The sequence below is a fragment of the Nicotiana tabacum genome, chromosome 23 (genome assembly GCF_000715075.1).
Source record: "Nicotiana tabacum cultivar K326 chromosome 23, ASM71507v2, whole genome shotgun sequence".
Classification (NCBI taxonomy): domain Eukaryota; kingdom Viridiplantae; phylum Streptophyta; class Magnoliopsida; order Solanales; family Solanaceae; genus Nicotiana; species Nicotiana tabacum.
In genome coordinates this window covers 137267288-137285491 of record NC_134102.1, presented here as the reverse complement: position 1 = coordinate 137285491, position 18204 = coordinate 137267288, and the positions used below count along the sequence as shown (strand labels likewise).

Sequence of the window (18204 nt, the reverse complement as noted above, 5' to 3'; positions counted from 1 at the left end):
TTAATAGTATCATTCATTAGAAGTTGCACGAATACACCAAAAAGCTTATAAGTAGAGCTAATGGTTTCTTCCCAATCTAAGAGGAATGAAATCTTTTAAGTGAAATCGACTCATGAATAATAATCGATAAAATAATTTTTTAAGTGGAATCGACTCGTGAATAATAATAGAAAAAAATTAAAATTTTAAGTGGAATCGACTCATAAATAATAACAGACAGAATAATCTTTTTTGAGTAGTATGCTATTTTCTACTCAATTTCAATCACTTCTTTTTTCCAATTTCAATTACGTATATTTTCTAAATGCTTACTCACTAGTATTTACCAATTGAAAGTATTTATGGTTATAAACAAAACAACCTAAACCATCAATGGCTGTCTTAATTTCCATTTCCCACACGCAGTTTCCTTTCCCCGCAAAAAAACACACACACACACACACACACACACACACTGACTAATACACGTACCTGTACACACATAGCAGCCACATACACAATCACTATATGTCCCTACACACACAGTATATATTACACACACATGTGCCCTTTTCTCTCTCTTTTCCTCATCATTTTCCTCATTTTCATTGCCGGCGCACACAATCAGAAAAAAAAGCCCTAGCTCTAATCTCCCCCTTTTCTCTCTGTAAAAAAAAAAAAAAAAAAAAAAAAATCCCATCTGGGTTTTGCTCAAAATCCAATCTTTTAAGGTATTTTCTTGGATCTATCATCTCTTTTTTGCACGTTGGATTCTCTTTGATTTTAAGGTTTTTGTAGCTTTTATTGTACAGGATTTAGTTTTTATTGTATGTTCATGATTGCTTATATGTGTTCTTAATTAAGCCCTGTTATCAATTTTTTTTTTGTAAAAGAAAAGGGTGTAAATTACACTAAATTCAATCCTGAAAGGTATTTTCTTTGATATGTTGCATCTCTTTCAGCTGGGTTTTTTATTTTTATATAAGAGTTTGCAATTTGATTTTTCTTTTATGCTTATGATTGTTTTACTTAATACAATGGTTTGTTAATTGAGCACTCTAATCACCACTCTTTGTAAAAAAAAAAAAGAAGGGGAATTGTGGCCCTAAACTCCGTTCTTTTTTTACTGTCTCTATTAAAATCTATTGTGGCTTTTGCACAAAATAATATCTTGTAAGGTATTTTGGTGGATCTATCATTTCTGTTTCTAGATGGGCTCTGTCTGGTTTTAAGGTTTTGCAAAAAAATTATACAAGTTTTGATTTTTATTGTATATTCATGACTGCTTTACTTAATAGTAAAATGTTTTGTTAGTTGAGCCATGTATTCACGATCTTTTGTGAAAGAAAAAGATGGGAATTAGCCTTAGGTCCCCTTCTCTGTCTATCTCTCTAAAAATCCAATCTTGGAATATTTTTTTTGGATATTTTAAGGTGGGTTCTTTCTGGTGTTTAAGGTTTGTTTTTTTCTGTATGTTCATTGATTGCTTGACTTAGTACTATGCTTTGTTAATTGAGCCCTGCAATCACCTCTTTATGTAAAAAGAAAAAAGGCGGAAATTGTAGCTGAATCTGTAATAATTGAATTGAATTCTTGATGATGCAGTTTAAAGCTAGTTTCTATTCTTTTAGTTGGATGTAGAATTTCACAAGTTGGGCCTTGGAAAGTGTAACTGATTATGATGCAAATCAATAAAATGATTTCTTGGTAACGCCCTGTAATCACCAGGTTTTTTGAAATAAAGAGGTGGTAGTTGTGGTTTAATCTGTAATTATCGAATTAAGTTCATGATGTATAGTTAAAAGCTAGTATCTTTGTTATTACTAGATTTGTTATTTTTAGCTGGATTAGACATCCTTTTATAGTTGGGTGTTGCAAAATTGATGTTTATGTTGCAAATATTTCCTTCTGATATTTGTTATATAGTTGTATTGGACATCCTTTAGATCTAGTTTGGTTGATATCTAATCTGTATGTGAGTTGAGTTGTCTGATTCATTTGCTCCTTTTTTTGGCTCCTCGTAAGCTCTTATCAACTCTCTTTCTGTTGTCTTGTTTGATCACTTAGGAAGGGAGCACAGAAGGGAATTGAACGTCAAGTATTCTGGATGTAGGGAATTGAACGTCAAGTATTCTGGTCAGGTCTATGATCTCGAAGAAAATTGGATTCACATAATGGATTAACTGAAAGGTACATTTAGCTACATCTCGGTTTAGCTGTATTTTCGAAGAAGATTGACCTTCTTTGAGATTCTGCCTGCGGATGTAGATGTTTCACGCTTATCTTCACTTGTTAGTCAATATCCTTGTACTTCTGTTATCTCTGATGAAAAAGTATCAATCTTTATATGCGAGTCTTAAACCTATGTATACTTGGTCCTTGATTTCCGTGTTGACTAGCTGTAGATGGGTAAGGTCTATTTCTAGTTTCCGCCAGCTGCAGGCCTTCTTGCCCACTGAAAACTGAAAAGAAAGGCTTGCAAGTAACCTGGTACCCTGACAAACAAAAAAATTATAGTATTTGAAAAGGAAAGTATGGTTAAAGGGAACATTTGTAGGTTCTAGCTTTAATTATGATAAGGATATAAGTGGTTTTGATGAAAATTATTGAATGGTTAAGAAAAACTAACAAAAAATATCTGCAGCACCTCCAAGAATGAAAATGAACTACAGTACATTTTATGACAAAGCTAAAAAGAAAAGTGAGACAATTTCTAGGACAAATCAGCTTATAGAAATTCATTAATTTTTTTTAACTAAAAAACAAAAATGAATTCAGTTAGAACTAAAGAAATTATTCAACCATAATATAAGAGTCGCCTTCTAGTGAAAGGAATCTTTGATGATTAAAGCTACCCTTCTTTCTCTCTGAGTTGGTATGTGTACTTTTTTTCCTTTGACATCTGATGTTGAACTAAATTGTTGGACATATAGGTTTAGTGCGGTGGAAAACAAAATATAGGTTGGTGAAAGAAAAACTTTTTCAGTCTTTTGTAAAGTTCAGCTGCTTATTCGCAAAGAAGAAAAAGGTTTAGCTTCTAGTGTGTAGCTAATATAAGCATTCCTTTGGAACTGTTCAGAGCTTTCTGCTAAATATATTAGGACAATATAGACCACTTTATAGAAGTTTTAGCTACAAAAATAGAAAGAGGGGAAATTTTAAAATTATGAAAATTAGAGAACAGTATCCTGCAAGCTTATAGAGGAAAAAGTTACCTAAGTGTGGTTAATATTGTGTACTATTCGAACTGTGCCCCATTGAACGTGGATTTCTCGGTTGTAAGAAAAATATTGTGTACTATTTCCAAATAGCTTATTCTTCTGCCCAATAAATTATTTTGATTTTTTTGGGTCTGTTCTACTCTTGACGTGATCATCTCTTCTGTTTGGAAGGAGAGAGACGTAATGTTTGCTTATTATTGTGACTCGATCTGGTGCAGGATGTTGGTCTGTCATGATTTTGCAGTGGTGATTTTGATGCTGCACAAAGTTTTACTTCCTTGCTGCTGATTACAAGAACTTGGGGTAAAATTTGATTGCTAATGGATCGAAAGGATACTTCAGGATTCGTAAGCGGGGGTGCGATGTGTTCTTGTAGACACATCTAACCGTAGTTAAGACTAACTTTTCTTAAGCCCGGAAGTCAGGCGACTGTTCTTTTTCAATTGAGATTTTGTTCAAATAGGAGTTTTTGTACCAGCTATTAGCTTATGGATCCCAGATTCAGCTATGTGGGGTTTACTGTGAACCCTCAGTTAAATGCATTCAAGAATCTGGGCAAATCCGTCACACTTGGTGGAGCTGGAGTTGGAGGTGGTCATTGTGCTGATACCACCTTACGGCTTGATTCCATTGGCTCTTCAATTCCTTCTATCCCTTCCGCAAAAGGAATCAAGCGGAAATGGAGCTCAATTGGTGGATCTGCTGATCAGCAAATTGGTTCATCTTTGTGCCTAGGCTTAGGCAACTCGTCAAGTTCCTCTGATAGTAAGGGGAGCTCAGGCGCTGCGTGCACTTCAATGTCTTCAGCAAGAGAAAATGATGAAGGGTCTTCGATGGACCTGGACTTGGACTTCAGTCTCCATCTTGGTAATGAGAAGATCCCGAGCTCAAAAAAGTCTGCTCACCCCAGTTCAAGTAAACTTGACAAAGGGCTTGCAGTTGATCTGGAACTAAGTCTTTCTAGTGGTGCTGCTGAATCTGATGTTACTACTGTTCATTTGCTCTCCACCTCACCACAAAGTATCATGAAGGCGCCACAGGCTATAGCTGGAGCTTTTCACACTGATGAAGTATCAACAGCTACACATTGGAAGGCCAGCAACATTTTCCCTCCATTACAAACTCCAAAGGAAGCTGGTTCTAGTTACTTCTTGAACCAGGCTGCAACACAAATCAAGCAAGCTCCAGTCTCTCCTGATCTCTCGTCAAGTTTAATCACAAATTCAAAAAGCTCAGTCACCTGTACTTCCGGGTTAACACAACAGCAGCAGCAGCAACAACGTAACAGTAGTACCAAACAGTGTCAGTTCGAGGGATGCGTAAAAGGAGCAAGAGGTGCTTCTGGCCTTTGCATTGCTCATGGTGGGGGCCGTAGGTGTCAGAAACTTGGCTGCCACAAGGGAGCTGAGGGCCGGACTGCATTTTGCAAAGCCCACGGGGGTGGTCGTCGGTGTGAGTTCCTAGGTTGCACCAAGAGTGCGGAAGGACGCACTGACTTTTGCATTGCTCATGGGGGTGGACGCCGTTGCAGTCAAGATGGGTGCACTCGTGCTGCCAGAGGGAAGTCTGGATTATGCATTCGACATGGCGGTGGCAAGAGATGCCAGAACAAGGGCTGCACCAAAAGCGCAGAAGGTCTCTCTGGCCTCTGCATTTCACATGGAGGTGGCCGGCGCTGTCAGTACCCCCAGTGCACTAAAGGAGCGCAAGGAAGCACCATGTTCTGCAAGGCACATGGTGGTGGTAAACGTTGCACCTTTGAAGGGTGCAACAAGGGCGCAGAGGGGAGCACGCCTTTTTGTAAGGGTCATGGTGGTGGGAAAAGATGTTCATTCCAAGGAGGTGGGGTCTGCCCGAAGAGTGTTCATGGGGGGACACTCTTCTGCGTGGCGCATGGTGGTGGCAAGAGATGTGCCGTGTCAGAGTGTACCAAGAGTGCAAGGGGAAGAACTGATTTTTGTGTACGTCATGGTGGTGGAAGAAGATGCAAAGTTGAAGACTGTGGAAAAAGTGCTCAGGGAAGCACTGATTTCTGCAAGGCCCACGGCGGAGGGAAGAGATGCTCTTGGGGTCAGCCCGATTCTGAATTTGGCCAAGGTGACGGTCCTTGCAACTCATTTGCTAGAGGGAAGACTGGACTTTGTGCATCTCATGGTGCTCTCGTGCAAGACAAACGTGTTCATGGTGGTGCCACTTTAGGGGCTATGGTCCTGGATTCAGCGCCAAACCAGTCCGAGAAGATGAAGGGTATTGTCAACCTAGAAGACATCTGTTTTGATGTCATGAAAATGCAGAGTGGTGCTATGACGTCTGCCTATGGTTCTGATATGGAACATTTTGGATTAAGGCAAAAAACTAGTATGCAAGTTGGAGGTAGCTCATCGTCAGTTTCTGAAGGAAGGGTGCATGGAGGAAGTTTGATGGCATTGCTGGCAAGTGGTTCTGGCCGTACCTCAAACAGCAGCAAGGGAGCAGTTACTGCATCTGAGCCCGGGAATTCTTTCCTAGTTTCCAAGAACTGGATGTAAGATGTATAGCCACTCTGTATTCTCAAGTTGATTGTAAGACTACAGCGTATCCACCTCTATGTTATGTCATTTTCGTTTTAGCTTCTTCACTGATACAGTGACTGAAGCTTCTCTTTCTTGTGTTTAAGTGGGTTTGAACTAGTACTTTTTACTGTTAAAAGTGTGTGTGTCAATAAGGGGAACCCACTAGGGTCAAAATTAGCCTTGTGAGGTTGGTCATTGGTATTTGTTCTATGTACATAGCTTTTTTCATGTAACATTTGGTCTTTGTGAATATTCAGTGGAGTATGAGAACTTGTAATAGTAAACCTTCTAGCAGCTTTTCATCCTGAGGTTCTATATTTTCCATTTGATTATTTGAATATTATGAAGGTTCCAATAGCTAACATCGCGTTATAGTAATTCATACAGTTGAATGCAAGTTTTCATTTCATTTCATAATTTGGTATGAGGAGATATGAATGCATGTCTGTAGCTCTTTGTAATCGTTCCACTGAGCAGTGAACTTCAGTCAGAAGAGATGTTTTGGGGCATTGTTGCATGCTGCATACATCTTTGCTCAAAGATCTTGGTAGCTCTGCAGCTTGACTTGCTTCTTCCTCAATCTCTCTGAAATTTTATCCTCAGATTATATGGTGCCTAAAAAGAAATCAAGGCGATGAGATGAATTTGTCAGTCATATATTTCAAGAGTTTAACTTATGTGCACTGATATTGTACAACTCTTTTATACCATCAAGTTAAGATTACCTAATATGCAACAGGTGACTAAAATGGTAATTTTGATTTTGTGACAAATTAGTGAGGCATCCTCAGAAGGGGAGCCTTGGTATAACTGGTAAAGTTGATGCTATGTGACCAGGAGGTCACGGGTTTGAGCCGTGAAAATAGCCTCTTGCAGAAATGCAGGGTAAGGCTGTGTATGATGGACTCTTATGGTCCGGCCCACCCCCGAATCCCGCGCATAGCGGGAGCTTAGTACACCGGGCTAACCTTTTTAGTGAGACACCCTCACAGGTGAAAGTCCACCAAATGTTACAGTGTGAATCTATGATGAAACAATATAGTTTTGTTTACAACTTTTAAGAAAATCTGAGTACTCTTAATATTCCAGATGCTTCTGTTTTTCATTATAAACAAGAAGTAACAATGCAGAAAACATGACTAACAAATGGACCAACTTACTTCCAAACAACAACTGAATCACAAACATTGTGTGTCACTTCCTCCTATAACTCTGTGAAATCATACAATTCCAGTTTGATTAATAGCTTAAACTTCACCATCCTATCACATGGAGAAGAAGATCCAACGTCCTTACTTGTTTCTTTTTTCAGTAGCCTTTGCTTTCCTTGTTACAGATCCATTCGGTTTAAGTCCAGTCGGGGAAAATGACTTTAGGCCAGTGAAGAATGACATTGCACCATATGAACAAGTCATAGAAAGTTGGCATGGAGACAAAAAGAGCCGGTTAAGCCTCGGGAATTTGGAGTTTGTTAATGAAATCTATGGTCCTGAATCACTAGAATTTGATATTTCAGGCCGTGGTCCATATGCCGGACTAGCTGATGGACGCATTGTAAGGTGGCTCGGAGAAGATATTGGCTGGGAAACATTTGCACTTGTCACTCATAACTGGTAAGCATATATACTGTAATTTCAGTAACTATATTTTTGTTTTTCCATTGATGTATGTGTACTTTATAAGGTCGGAGAAGCTGTGTGCAAAAGGGAAAGATTCAACGACGTCTAAACAATGGAAAGTCGAGCCAAAATGTGGGAGGCCGCTTGGCCTAAGGTTTAACAAACAGAGCGGCGATTTGTACATAGCAGATGCTTACTATGGACTCCTGGTTGTTGGTCCAGAAGGAGGCGTGGCGACGTCTTTGGCTACACATGTCGAAGGGAAGCCCATACTCTTTGCCAATGACCTTGATATCCATACAAATGGCTCCATCTTCTTCACTGACACTAGCAAGAAATACAACAGAGTGTAAGTTAGTTAAAAAAAAATAATCTTTCTGACTTTACCAAATAGTAGTACTAATTCTTTAGTATGTGTATGTAGGAACCATTTTCTTATAATGTTAGAAGGAGAAGACACTGGTAGGATTCTTAGGTATGATATTGCTACAAGAAGTACTCATGTTGTTTTGGATGGATTGGCTTTTCCTAATGGGGTACAATTATCAAAGGATCAATCTTTTCTTCTCTTCACTGAAACAACCAATTGCCGGTATGTATCCCTCTTCTCTACCCCCCCCCCCCCCCCTAAAAAGGGAAAATAAAAAGGGTCGCACCTCAAGGGGTGTGACGTAGACAACCTACTGTAACAGTCCAGCCCACAAGTGATATTGTCAGTTTTGGGCCTAGGGCCGCACGACTTTTAAAACGAGTCATTAGAGTCTAAGGTCTGTTTACTTATATACACAACATTTCTTCTGCATTTTGTCGATGTGGGATTCGCCTGGGGTGTCACATAGTGGCTCTGATACCATATGTAACAACCCAGCCCACTAGTAAAATTGTCCGCTTTGGGCCTAGAACGACACAACTTTTAAAACGCATCACTGGAGACTAAGGTCTGTTTACTTATAGACCCGACATCTCTCTCGTATTTTGTCGATGTGAGATTCGCCTAGGGTGTCACACCTACCCTAATACAAGCATTAGTGGTTGCTTTCATAGCTCGAACTTGTGACGTATAGGTCACACAAAGACAACTTTATCGTTGCTCCAAAGCTCCCCTTATTTAATTCAGACTAGATCGCCCAAATGTTATCTGTTGTTGTTGTTGTTGTTGTCAGGCTAATGAAATTGTGGCTAGAGGGTGGAAAAGCAGGCAGTGTTGAGGTTATCGCAAATTTACCAGGATTTCCAGACAATGTAAGGGCGAACGAGAAAGGTGAGTTTTGGGTGGCAATTGATTGTTGTCGAACAAGATCACAAGAAATTCTCATTCATAATCCATGGATGAGAAGCATATATTTTAGATTGCCAGTTCAAATGCGTTACTTAGCAAGATTGATGGGAATGAGAATGTACACTGTTATCTCACTCTTCAATGAAAATGGAGAAATTATTGATGTTCTTGAAGATAAGAAAGGTGTAGTTATGAAGTTGGTAAGTGAAGTTAGAGAAAACAATGGCAAGCTATGGATTGGAACTGTTGCTCATAACCATATTGCTACACTTCCTTACCCCTAATTATGGATTATAATCGTGTTTTTTTTTAATAATTAGCAAATTCACTTGTTCTTTACTTTATTCAATATAAATTCCCTTTACCTACTTTGAGTTATTTTTGTGGAAATAAATGAGACATGCATGTTGCTATCTTATTGTTTAAACAATCCGTTCCTCTTTAACTTGAGGTGGACCTATGTATAATATTGGAGGGTGATAGGACCCCGTAAATTTCGGCAGAAAATGATTATATAAATAATTTGTCACCCTAACACTAAAAGTATTTAGGGGCATCAATTGAGCCGAATAGTGGTACCTTTGTCGCGTAATAAAATCTTGAGTTCGCCTCTAGTCTTAACAAAATACCAAAGACTATGTGGCATCCAAGATCCTCATCCAACGAGCCTGTGAAGTGTTACCCTTTGCCTTAACTTACGTTACACAGGTCTATAATATACATAACTATTTGGTAATAATTTCACTCCAAGACATAGTATAATTGATCATATTTATAAATGGGGTTGAAGAATTTCATGTTTACGAAAAGCAATACATAAAGGAAAAGACTTCATTAGCAGAGTTTTCCGCGCTTTTATGTTTGGAGAGTATTATTCTCCAACCATACATTATAATTGCATTGAAGCAATAAACTTGACCACAATGTTTTCACCTTTTAGCCCAATCTTTACGTATTTGGTTTAATCGACTTTATATTAGCCATATATTAATTGACTTATTAACTATAATCTTTACGTATTTAGTAATAATACCAAAAATGGTACAAAATGTACAAACAATTTTTTCAACTGCTCAGCTTCAATAATCTGGTCTAGGATCATTTTCTTGACTTTTGGCTTGTCAAAAAGCCAAACAATTACGACAAAATGGAGTACGTTTCTTTTTATTCAATATTGTAACACTGACCTACCCAAAAAAAAAAAAAACCTTCAACAACACTTTGTTAAAGTTATAAAATCAATTGGTTAAAAAAATATGAAAACCCCGAAGTGTGAAGATTCTTGGATTTTGGACTACTCTTTTTTTCTTTCCTTTTTTATTTTCTTTTGGTACAAAGATTTGGGACTACTCACCCTTAAAGCAAGACAACTCTATATTTGTGTACTTTTTCGTACGTAGATAACTTGTCATTGTATTTAGTAATGTTTGATGTGAAACTATACCATTTAAATATGCATCTCATTAATAATAGTAATTTATTTGTATGTGTATCACTCCACCAATAGATTCACGTGAATAATACTTCCTCTAGTCTTAAATATTAGTCATGTACTTGTTTCACAATGTTCGACGTTTTAAAGAAAATTAAAAGATCTTTATTACTTTTAAACAAATACTTTTATGATTAAAATTATTAAAATATTTTCTTAAGCAAGTTAGAATTTTTATAAGACAAATAATGTCAATAACATGCCGTATCAACAATTACATAAATAGAAATAAGGAAAAGAAGCTCTATAAGCAAACAACAAGTCAACAACTATGCATTAGTTGTTATTTGCAAACAAATTGAGGTCTGTTGCAGATTAAATAATGGGCAAAAATTATTTTTAACTCACGATCGAAAGTATTCACATACAATAGTTAAAATATATATAAAATTTGTATATTTTTTATATATTATATACAAATATATATATATATAAATATAAATTTTTAGCTATTATTTTGAGAGCATTATTTTTCTTTAAATAACAGAAAAAACTATTTTTTAAAAAAGAAGGAAATCTGGAAAGGAACAATATTCCCTACTGTACCAAGCGATAATAGAATCCAATAGATTCTCTTCCTCACGTCAACCGTCAAAAACGTCAATCTCAAAATAAAATAAAATAAAAATAAAAAAGAAGAAAAAATTGCAATCTCAAAATTAAATGAAAACCATCCACTAGGGTTTTTTTTTTGTGCTTCGAGGAAGAAGCAATGTAGATGAAAAATGCACAAATCCAATGTATTCAATTCCTCCATTTGCTCACAAAATTAGAGCTTCTTATCTTTACCATAATCAAATTGGTCTCATGCTGAGCTCCAATTATACTCACTCTTTTCCCCAACGCCCTCTCCTTTCAACTTCAGCTCCTAAATTTAGGGTTTCCACATTTTCCCCCAAATCTCTACCCACACTTCCACATAGAGTCAAAATCTCTGAACCCCATCACCGGATTTCTACCAAGGTAACATTTTTTCTAGCAATTCAATCTTTTTTTGCCATAAAGTTGTAATCTTTATTATTATTTTGTATCATTGGAGCTCAATTTATTGAATCTTTGTGTTTTTAGTTGTGGGCTTTGGTAATATAGGTAGTGGGCTTATGTTTTTTTCTGTAAATTTCATATTTACTAGCCATAAAGTTCCAATCCTTATGATTATTATGTATCTTTAGAGCTTAATACTGTTTGTGTTTTAGTTGTGGGCTTTAGTAGTTTATGGTTATTATGTATCTTTAGAGTTTAATTTGCTGAATCTTTGTGTTTATAGTTGTGGGAGTTGGTAGTAAGGTACTGGGTTTGTTTTTTCTGAATCTTTTTTGTTCAATTCAATCTTTGCTGGGCATAAGTTTGATTCTTTGCTCATTGTTCTGTATTTCTGGAGTTCGGTTTGTTGATTCTTTGTGTTTATAGTTGTGGGTGTAGGTAATATAGGTAGTAGGTAGTGTGTTTTTTTTTTGGTAAATCTGGTTTTGTGACATTTGATCTTTACTCGTCATAAATTTCCGATCTTTACTCGTTTTTTGGGTATTTCTAGAGTTTAGTTATTTATTCTTAGTGTTTATAGTTGTGGCATTAGGTAATATGAGTAGCGGATTTATGTTTGCTAGGTCATCCAAGGTAACCTATTACACAGTTTCTACCTGTACCAATTAATTCTGCGTATGAACTCAAATAGTTATCTTTTTGTAACATTTCAGTCTATACGCTTCATAACGTTTCAATCTGTACTCATTTGTAGAGTTTATTTTGTTAATGCTTTGTTTTTATAGTTTTGGGGTAAGATGATATAGGTAGTGCGTTTGTTTTCTTCTAGGATATCCAAGGTTACCTACCTCAAAGTTTCAACCTTTACTAGTGATTTTATATCTGAACCCAGATAATGATCTTCTTGAACATTCTTTATTCCCCGTAAAGTTCCAACTTTTGTTCATTTTTCTGTATTTCTGATGTGTATTTTGTTAATTCTTTGTGCTTTTAGTTGTGGGGAGGGTTTATGTTTACTGGGATGCCCAAGGTTGCCTACCACAAAGTTTCAACCTTTACTAGCGATTCTGTTCTGTGCGCATTTGGGTGTTTCATAGATAGAGAGGTCATTTCCATTGGACAGATCAGCTGCCACAATTATTTTTTGATGTTAATAGAGTTGTGCTTTGGTTTCTTGTTCTTATACCGTGATGGTACTTCAATTTAAGCGAGTTAGGTTGTTGTTTTTTGGTTTGTGATGTGGTGTACATGTTCAGCTGTTAAATTACTGCAGTTAACTGTAGTAATTTTTTTGAAGTAATGTGGTACTATGAGTAAATTGAATGTCACTTATTTTAAGTATTTATCCAGTACATTCAATGTCTTCTAATGATTTCTTATGCTACTTGGGTATGTACATTTCTAGACTTTAGATACTTAACAATTTTGCAGAGGTGGAAAATTTCATGCTTTAGGAATGAAGAACCGTCTCCAGGTGCCTCCAACCCTGAGTTTATTGATGAAGTTTTACATGAGGAATTGAAGAAGCCAGAAATTGATAAACCAGGCGTTGAGAAAAGAAACTGGATTTCGCGACTTAGAGAGGTAACAAGCTTTCATTTATAGAGATGGTGTTTCTTGCATGCCATGCAGCAATGGAGCTATGAGTCCCTTATTTGCCATGATATTTTTTTGTTTGGAGGGTTTTTTTTTTTTTGGGGTGGGGGGGTGGGGGATGGAGAGTGTGTTGTATGTTTTTTCTGTTGCTTTATTTTTCATGGCAACCTTCTGTCTTGACTAGTATTACCTGTATCAAATTGTATTTCTTAAGGAGAACCCACCATCATTTCTGCTGAACAGGAGTTAGCTTTCCCGAGGATACATTTGAATCTAGAAGGCAATTATTACATGAGAGTTTGAAATTAGTTCCTTCTATGAACCATTTAAACGTTGTTTATAATGACATTCTTCCACAATTAGAAATCACTTTCTAAGTCCCTTGAACTTTTGTATTGGTAACAAAAGCTTCATCTTAGATTTGCTAGTTTTAATCTTTTTCTTTGTCCTTGTAGTCTGCTGAAAAAGGAAAGAGAAAAAACATATTTTCTACAATCCCATCTTTTGCCAAGCATGCTATCCAAATCCCTTCTTTCCAATGGATAACTGTATGCCAAAAGGGCAACTGCCCTATGTGTCTCAAACAGGTTCACCAGAGTGTTGAGTCCATGTGCTGTGCATTAGTTAATTCGGAGATTAGGGCCTTCAAGAAGACAAGAACTATTCTTTATAGATATGCTTTAGGCTCATTGCTCCACATCCTTGCAGGAAGACTTTTCTTTGATGAGTATTTGTTAATTATTGACACAGATGATCAATTACTAAAGACAATCTTTTCTCACGTTTAACGAGAGCTTCATGCTTTTCAGGCTGCAGATGTAGTATTTATAGCGATCGGAAAACCATGGACTGTTCCATGGACAGCTGAGACCATCCTTCAGGTAAAGTGTCTTCCTTCTTAATGATGAGGCCTAACCAAGACTCAGTGTACAATTTTTTTTCTCATCGTGCCGAAGTTATCGTGCCTAAGTTACTGGCTGTGAAGGCATGACTGTAGTTTGTTCGTTTGTCAAGTTACTTTGTACCAACGTATCCCACCTAAAAAAAGGGAAAAGAAAAGAAAGAGGTTGCCTTATTCAATTATGTGTCAGGAGATATACCTCAGTGGAGGTCATACTCATGATAGTTGCACTTATTTACAAGGAAAGGAAAAAACGAAAATCAGAATTATCTATAACTAAAAAAATAGTTTCAGAGTAGTTGTCCAATTTCTGCACAGGCTCCGAGTGTAGGTCTTAAGTAGTCTATCTAGCAATGAAACTGGTACATAAAATGCTTATTTCCCTCTTTAAGTTACCTAGTTCTACTACCTAACCATCCTCAATTTTTCGTTTTCCAACCTTGTTGTCCCCGACTTTGTACAGCTCGACATAGTTTTTACACCTCCAGTGATTGCTAATCATGACTTGAATGTTATACGAGAGACATTGTGTTTCCTTATACATGTTGTTATAACACATACTTGTAGTTTTCAACTTATCTATGTTATGTGTGTCACGTGGTAACCTCTTATCGACCAGAGCTGTGGTTGTGCAGGTTATGCTTCTTTGGATAGTCTCATTTTGGTTTATAGGTTCTTGGATGATTCCTTTTGGAGCCTATATGGTAGGTATTAGCAAAGAATCGCTCACATTCAGAGGGCAGGCTTTGTTCAGCCTTTTGACCGATGTAACTGAGGGTCTTGCTGGAATCCTAATTCTTAAACGCTGTCTATCTCGTTTTCGTCCCCTTCCATCAGATTGGTTCAAGTTTAGTCTGAAAGGGAACTGGCTCTTCGACGTTCTTCTCGGATGTCTCATGTTTCCATTGGTGAACCGTCTCTCACAGTTCAACCTGGACCTATTGCCTGTTCTCCCTTCAACTCCCGTAACTCTCTCTAGTGTGGAGCAGTCTATATTGGCACGAGATCCAGTGGCGATGGCGCTGTACGCGTTGGTACTTGTTGTGTGTGCCCCTCTTTGGGAGGAGATTGTATTTAGGGGATTCCTCCTTCCTTCACTGACAAAATATATGCCTGTATGGTGTTCAATTCTTATGAGTTCGGTTGCATTTGCTTTAGCACATTTTAATGTACAAAGGATGTTACCACTAATTTTTCTAGGGGTTGTAATGGGTGTAATATATGGACGTTCAAGGAATTTATTGCCATCCATCCTCTTACATAGTCTGTGGAATGGCTTTGTATTCTTAGATTTAATGAAATGAAATAAAACTTATTTCAATTCATGTGATTTAATAAATTATCTTCATAATATTGTGCTTTGTTGGAATCTCTATGTCGTTGTCAGCGTGCTGGTTATTGTACTGGAAATTTTCATTACTTTGTGCATGCAAGTGTTTCTGATTTTAATACAATACAGTAAAATTAGTGGAATCTCACAAGTGGGGTCTGGTGAGTGTAGTGTGTTCGTAGACCTTACCCCTACATTATGAAGGTATAGAGGTTGTTTCCGGTAGACCCTCTGCTCAAAAAAAGAAAAGGAAGCGAAAAACAATCAATGGTATCAACAAAGTAATATGATAATGAAAGCAAGTGACACAATATGTAACATCAAAGATTAGGAATATGGAAATACAAGAATAATGCCCGACTACGGGTAAGAATGATACAGTGTAATAACAAGGAACTGTAAATAGTAAAATATAAGACTAGTCCTAACTCTGTTGGTTAGACTAGGAGAAATTCTCGATTACCTATTAATCTAAAATCCTAATATTCGACCTCCAGGCTGCTTATCGAGAGTTTAAAATGCTTATCATTTATTTAAATTTTGGTGTGCCGAGTTTCTCGATTTATGCTGATGAAAGATAACTACTACATAATGAAATAATTGAGATGAAAGCAAGCTAGTCCGAGATGTGTACGTGTTTGGTTGCAGATGACAAGTTAACTGATGCTTTTACTAAAAAAAAAAAAAGAAATGGTGCAATCATTGAGATATCAATGGTATTAGTAATGATAAGGATAGCAAATGTTACACGTAGAACTTAGGTGCAAATTATTAAAAGGACATAGGACTATGAGGAGCCACTTGGTCACAGCTAAATTTGGTGACTGTCAAGTGGCAAATGGCAGCAATAGAAAGGAAAAGTGATTTAAAAGAAGAAAAATCTACGGGTGGAAATGAAGTGGTATTTGAGCTTAGCCCTCCGGTTGTCAACACATCGTGATTTGGGAATTCAATTTTAATTGCTACTACTACGACTATATTATATATCTATGCTGTATTAAAAGTACGAATGCGCTTAATAAATTATCATTCGCATTTTTTATTCTTTTAAAATAGAGTTTCTATTGGACAAAATAGTCATTCAATTAATTTTTTTTTAATATTTAGGAATAGCATTTAATTAATTTCCTACTAATTAGGAATAATCATTTAATTATTTTCCTTGTAACTATTTTTTTAAATCATTCCTTATTTGAACTAAGTAAGAAATTTTAATATTTAAAATTATAAGGATTTTAAAGTTCGTTACAAAGAGAAGAAAAAATAAAATAGTCCCAACTCATCAACTAAGCCATAAAATAATATATACACTACTATTAAAAGTATAAGGAAAGTTTTGTTTTCCTACGAGGAAACTCCACAACAATTTCCGTATTCTTAAGTCCTTTGCATTTTAATCAAATTTCAAACAGTATATATTTATTTAAAAGCTTGGTTATTAAATTATATATTTTTTCTATTTTTAAAATTCAGTGTCTATCATTAATTTTCGGAATAGTAATCATTGCTGAAAAAAAAAATAGTAATCATCTGTTTGTAACAGGAAATTGATAATCTGTCTCGACTCCCTGGTCGCCCTTTCTAACATAGGGTCTCTACTCCCTAATTGATTTTATTTTAGACATAGGGTCTCCACTCCCTAGTCTATTTTCCAACATAGGGTCTTCACTCCCTAGTTGATATTTTTAGACATAGGGTCTCCATTCTCTAGTCTGCTTTTTCAACATAGGGTTTTCAATCCCTAGTTGATGATTATTTTAGACATAGGGTCTCCATTCCCTAGTCGCTTTTCCAACATAGGGTCTTCACTCCCTAGTTGATTTTATTTTAGACATAGGGTCTCCACTCCCTAGTTTACTTTTCCAACATAGGGTCTCCACTCCCTAGTTAATAATTATTTTAGACAAAGGGTCTCCACTCCCTAGTCGCTTTTCCAACATAGGGTCTCCATTCCCTAGTTGATATTTTTAGACATAGAGTCTCCACTCCCGAGTCTGTTTTTCCAACATAGGGTCTCCACTCCCTAGTTGATGATTTTAGACATAGGGTCTCCACTCCCTAGTTTACTTTTCCAACATAGGGTCTCCACTCCCTATTTGATAATTATTTTAGACAAAGGGTCTCCACTCCCTAGTCGTTTTTCCAACATAGGGTCTCCATTCCTTAGTTGATGTTTTTAGACATAGGGTCTCCACTCCCTAGTCTGCTTTTCCAACATAAGGTCTTCACTCCCTAGTCTGCTTTTCCAACATAGGGTCCCCACTCCCTAGTTGATGATTATTTTAGACATAGGGTCTCCACTCCCTAGTCGCTTTTCCAACATAGGGTCCCCCCTCTCTAGTTGATGTTTTTAGACATAGGGTCTCCACTCCCTAGTCTGCTTTTCCAATACATAGGGTCTCCACTCCCTAGTTGAAGTTATTTTGGACATAGGGTCTCCACTCCCTAGTCTCTTTTCCAATATAGGGTCTCCACTCCCTAGTTAAAGTTATTTTGGACATAGGATCTCCACTCTCTAGTCTCTTTCCCAACATAGGGTCTCCACTCCCTAGTTGATTTTATTTTAGACATAGGGTCTCCACTCCCTTGTCTCTTTTCCAACATAGGGTCTCCACTCCTTAGTTAATTTTATTTTAGACATAGGGTTTTCACTCCCTAGTCTCTTTCCCAACATAGGGTCTCCACTCTCTAGTTAATTTTATTTTAGGCATAGGGTCTCCATTCCCTAGTCACCCTTTCCAACATAGGGTCTCCACTCCCTAGTTAATTTTATTTTAGACATAGGGTCTCCATTCCCTAGTCACCCTTTCCAACATAGGGTCTCCACTCCCTAGTTGATTTTATTTTAGACATAGGGTCTCCATTCCCTAGTCACCCTTTCCAACATAAGATCTCCACTCCCTAGTTGATTTTATTTTAGACATAGAATCTCCACTCCCTAGTGTCTTTTCTAACATAGGGTCTCCACTCCCTAGTTGATTTTATTTTAGACAAAGGGTCTCCACTCCCTAGTCTTCTTTCCAATATAGGGTCTTCACTCTCTAGTTGATTTTATTTTTAGACATAGAGTCTCCGCTCCCTAGTCTCTTTTCCAATATAGAGTCTTTACTCCCTAGTTGATTTTATTTTTAGACATAGAGTCTCTACTCCCTAGTCTCTTTTCCAACATAGGGTCTTTACTCCCTAGTTTCTTTCCCAACATAGGGTCTCCACTCCCTGGTTGATGTTTTCAACATAGGGTCTCCACTTCC

The 18204-nt window shown here is 37.0% G+C and overlaps 3 protein-coding genes across 4 annotated transcripts; all 3 read left to right on the top strand.

The window, feature by feature from the left end:
* The first annotated feature begins 481 nt into the window (after positions 1 to 481).
* LOC107821888 (uncharacterized) lies at positions 482 to 6036 on the top strand. Of its 2 annotated transcripts, none has more exons than XM_075246426.1 (3): positions 482 to 710; positions 2047 to 2169; positions 3419 to 6036. In XM_075246426.1, the coding sequence occupies exon 3, from the start codon at positions 3689 to 3691 to the stop codon at positions 5726 to 5728; it is 2040 nt and encodes a 679-aa protein (XP_075102527.1). In that variant the 5' UTR covers positions 482 to 710; positions 2047 to 2169; positions 3419 to 3688; the 3' UTR covers positions 5729 to 6036. The 2 variants fall into 2 exon arrangements, with proteins under 2 accessions (XP_075102527.1, XP_075102528.1); XM_075246427.1 differs by lacking the exon at positions 482 to 710 and adding an exon at positions 860 to 909.
* Positions 6037 to 6154: 118 nt separating this feature from the next.
* Positions 6155 to 9033, top strand: LOC107821889 (protein STRICTOSIDINE SYNTHASE-LIKE 13-like). The gene is made up of 4 exons (XM_016648345.2): positions 6155 to 7365; positions 7436 to 7720; positions 7796 to 7963; positions 8535 to 9033. Exons 1-4 carry the CDS (start codon positions 7022 to 7024, stop codon positions 8932 to 8934), a joined length of 1197 nt encoding a protein of 398 aa, XP_016503831.1. The 5' UTR covers positions 6155 to 7021; the 3' UTR covers positions 8935 to 9033.
* A 1763-nt stretch (positions 9034 to 10796) lies between these two features.
* Positions 10797 to 14974, top strand: LOC107821891 (uncharacterized). Its single transcript, XM_016648346.2, has 4 exons — positions 10797 to 11105; positions 12558 to 12710; positions 13532 to 13603; positions 14259 to 14974. The coding sequence occupies exons 1-4, from the start codon at positions 10881 to 10883 to the stop codon at positions 14925 to 14927; spliced, it is 1119 nt and encodes a 372-aa protein (XP_016503832.1). The 5' UTR covers positions 10797 to 10880; the 3' UTR covers positions 14928 to 14974.
* The last annotated feature ends 3230 nt before the right edge of the window (positions 14975 to 18204 follow it).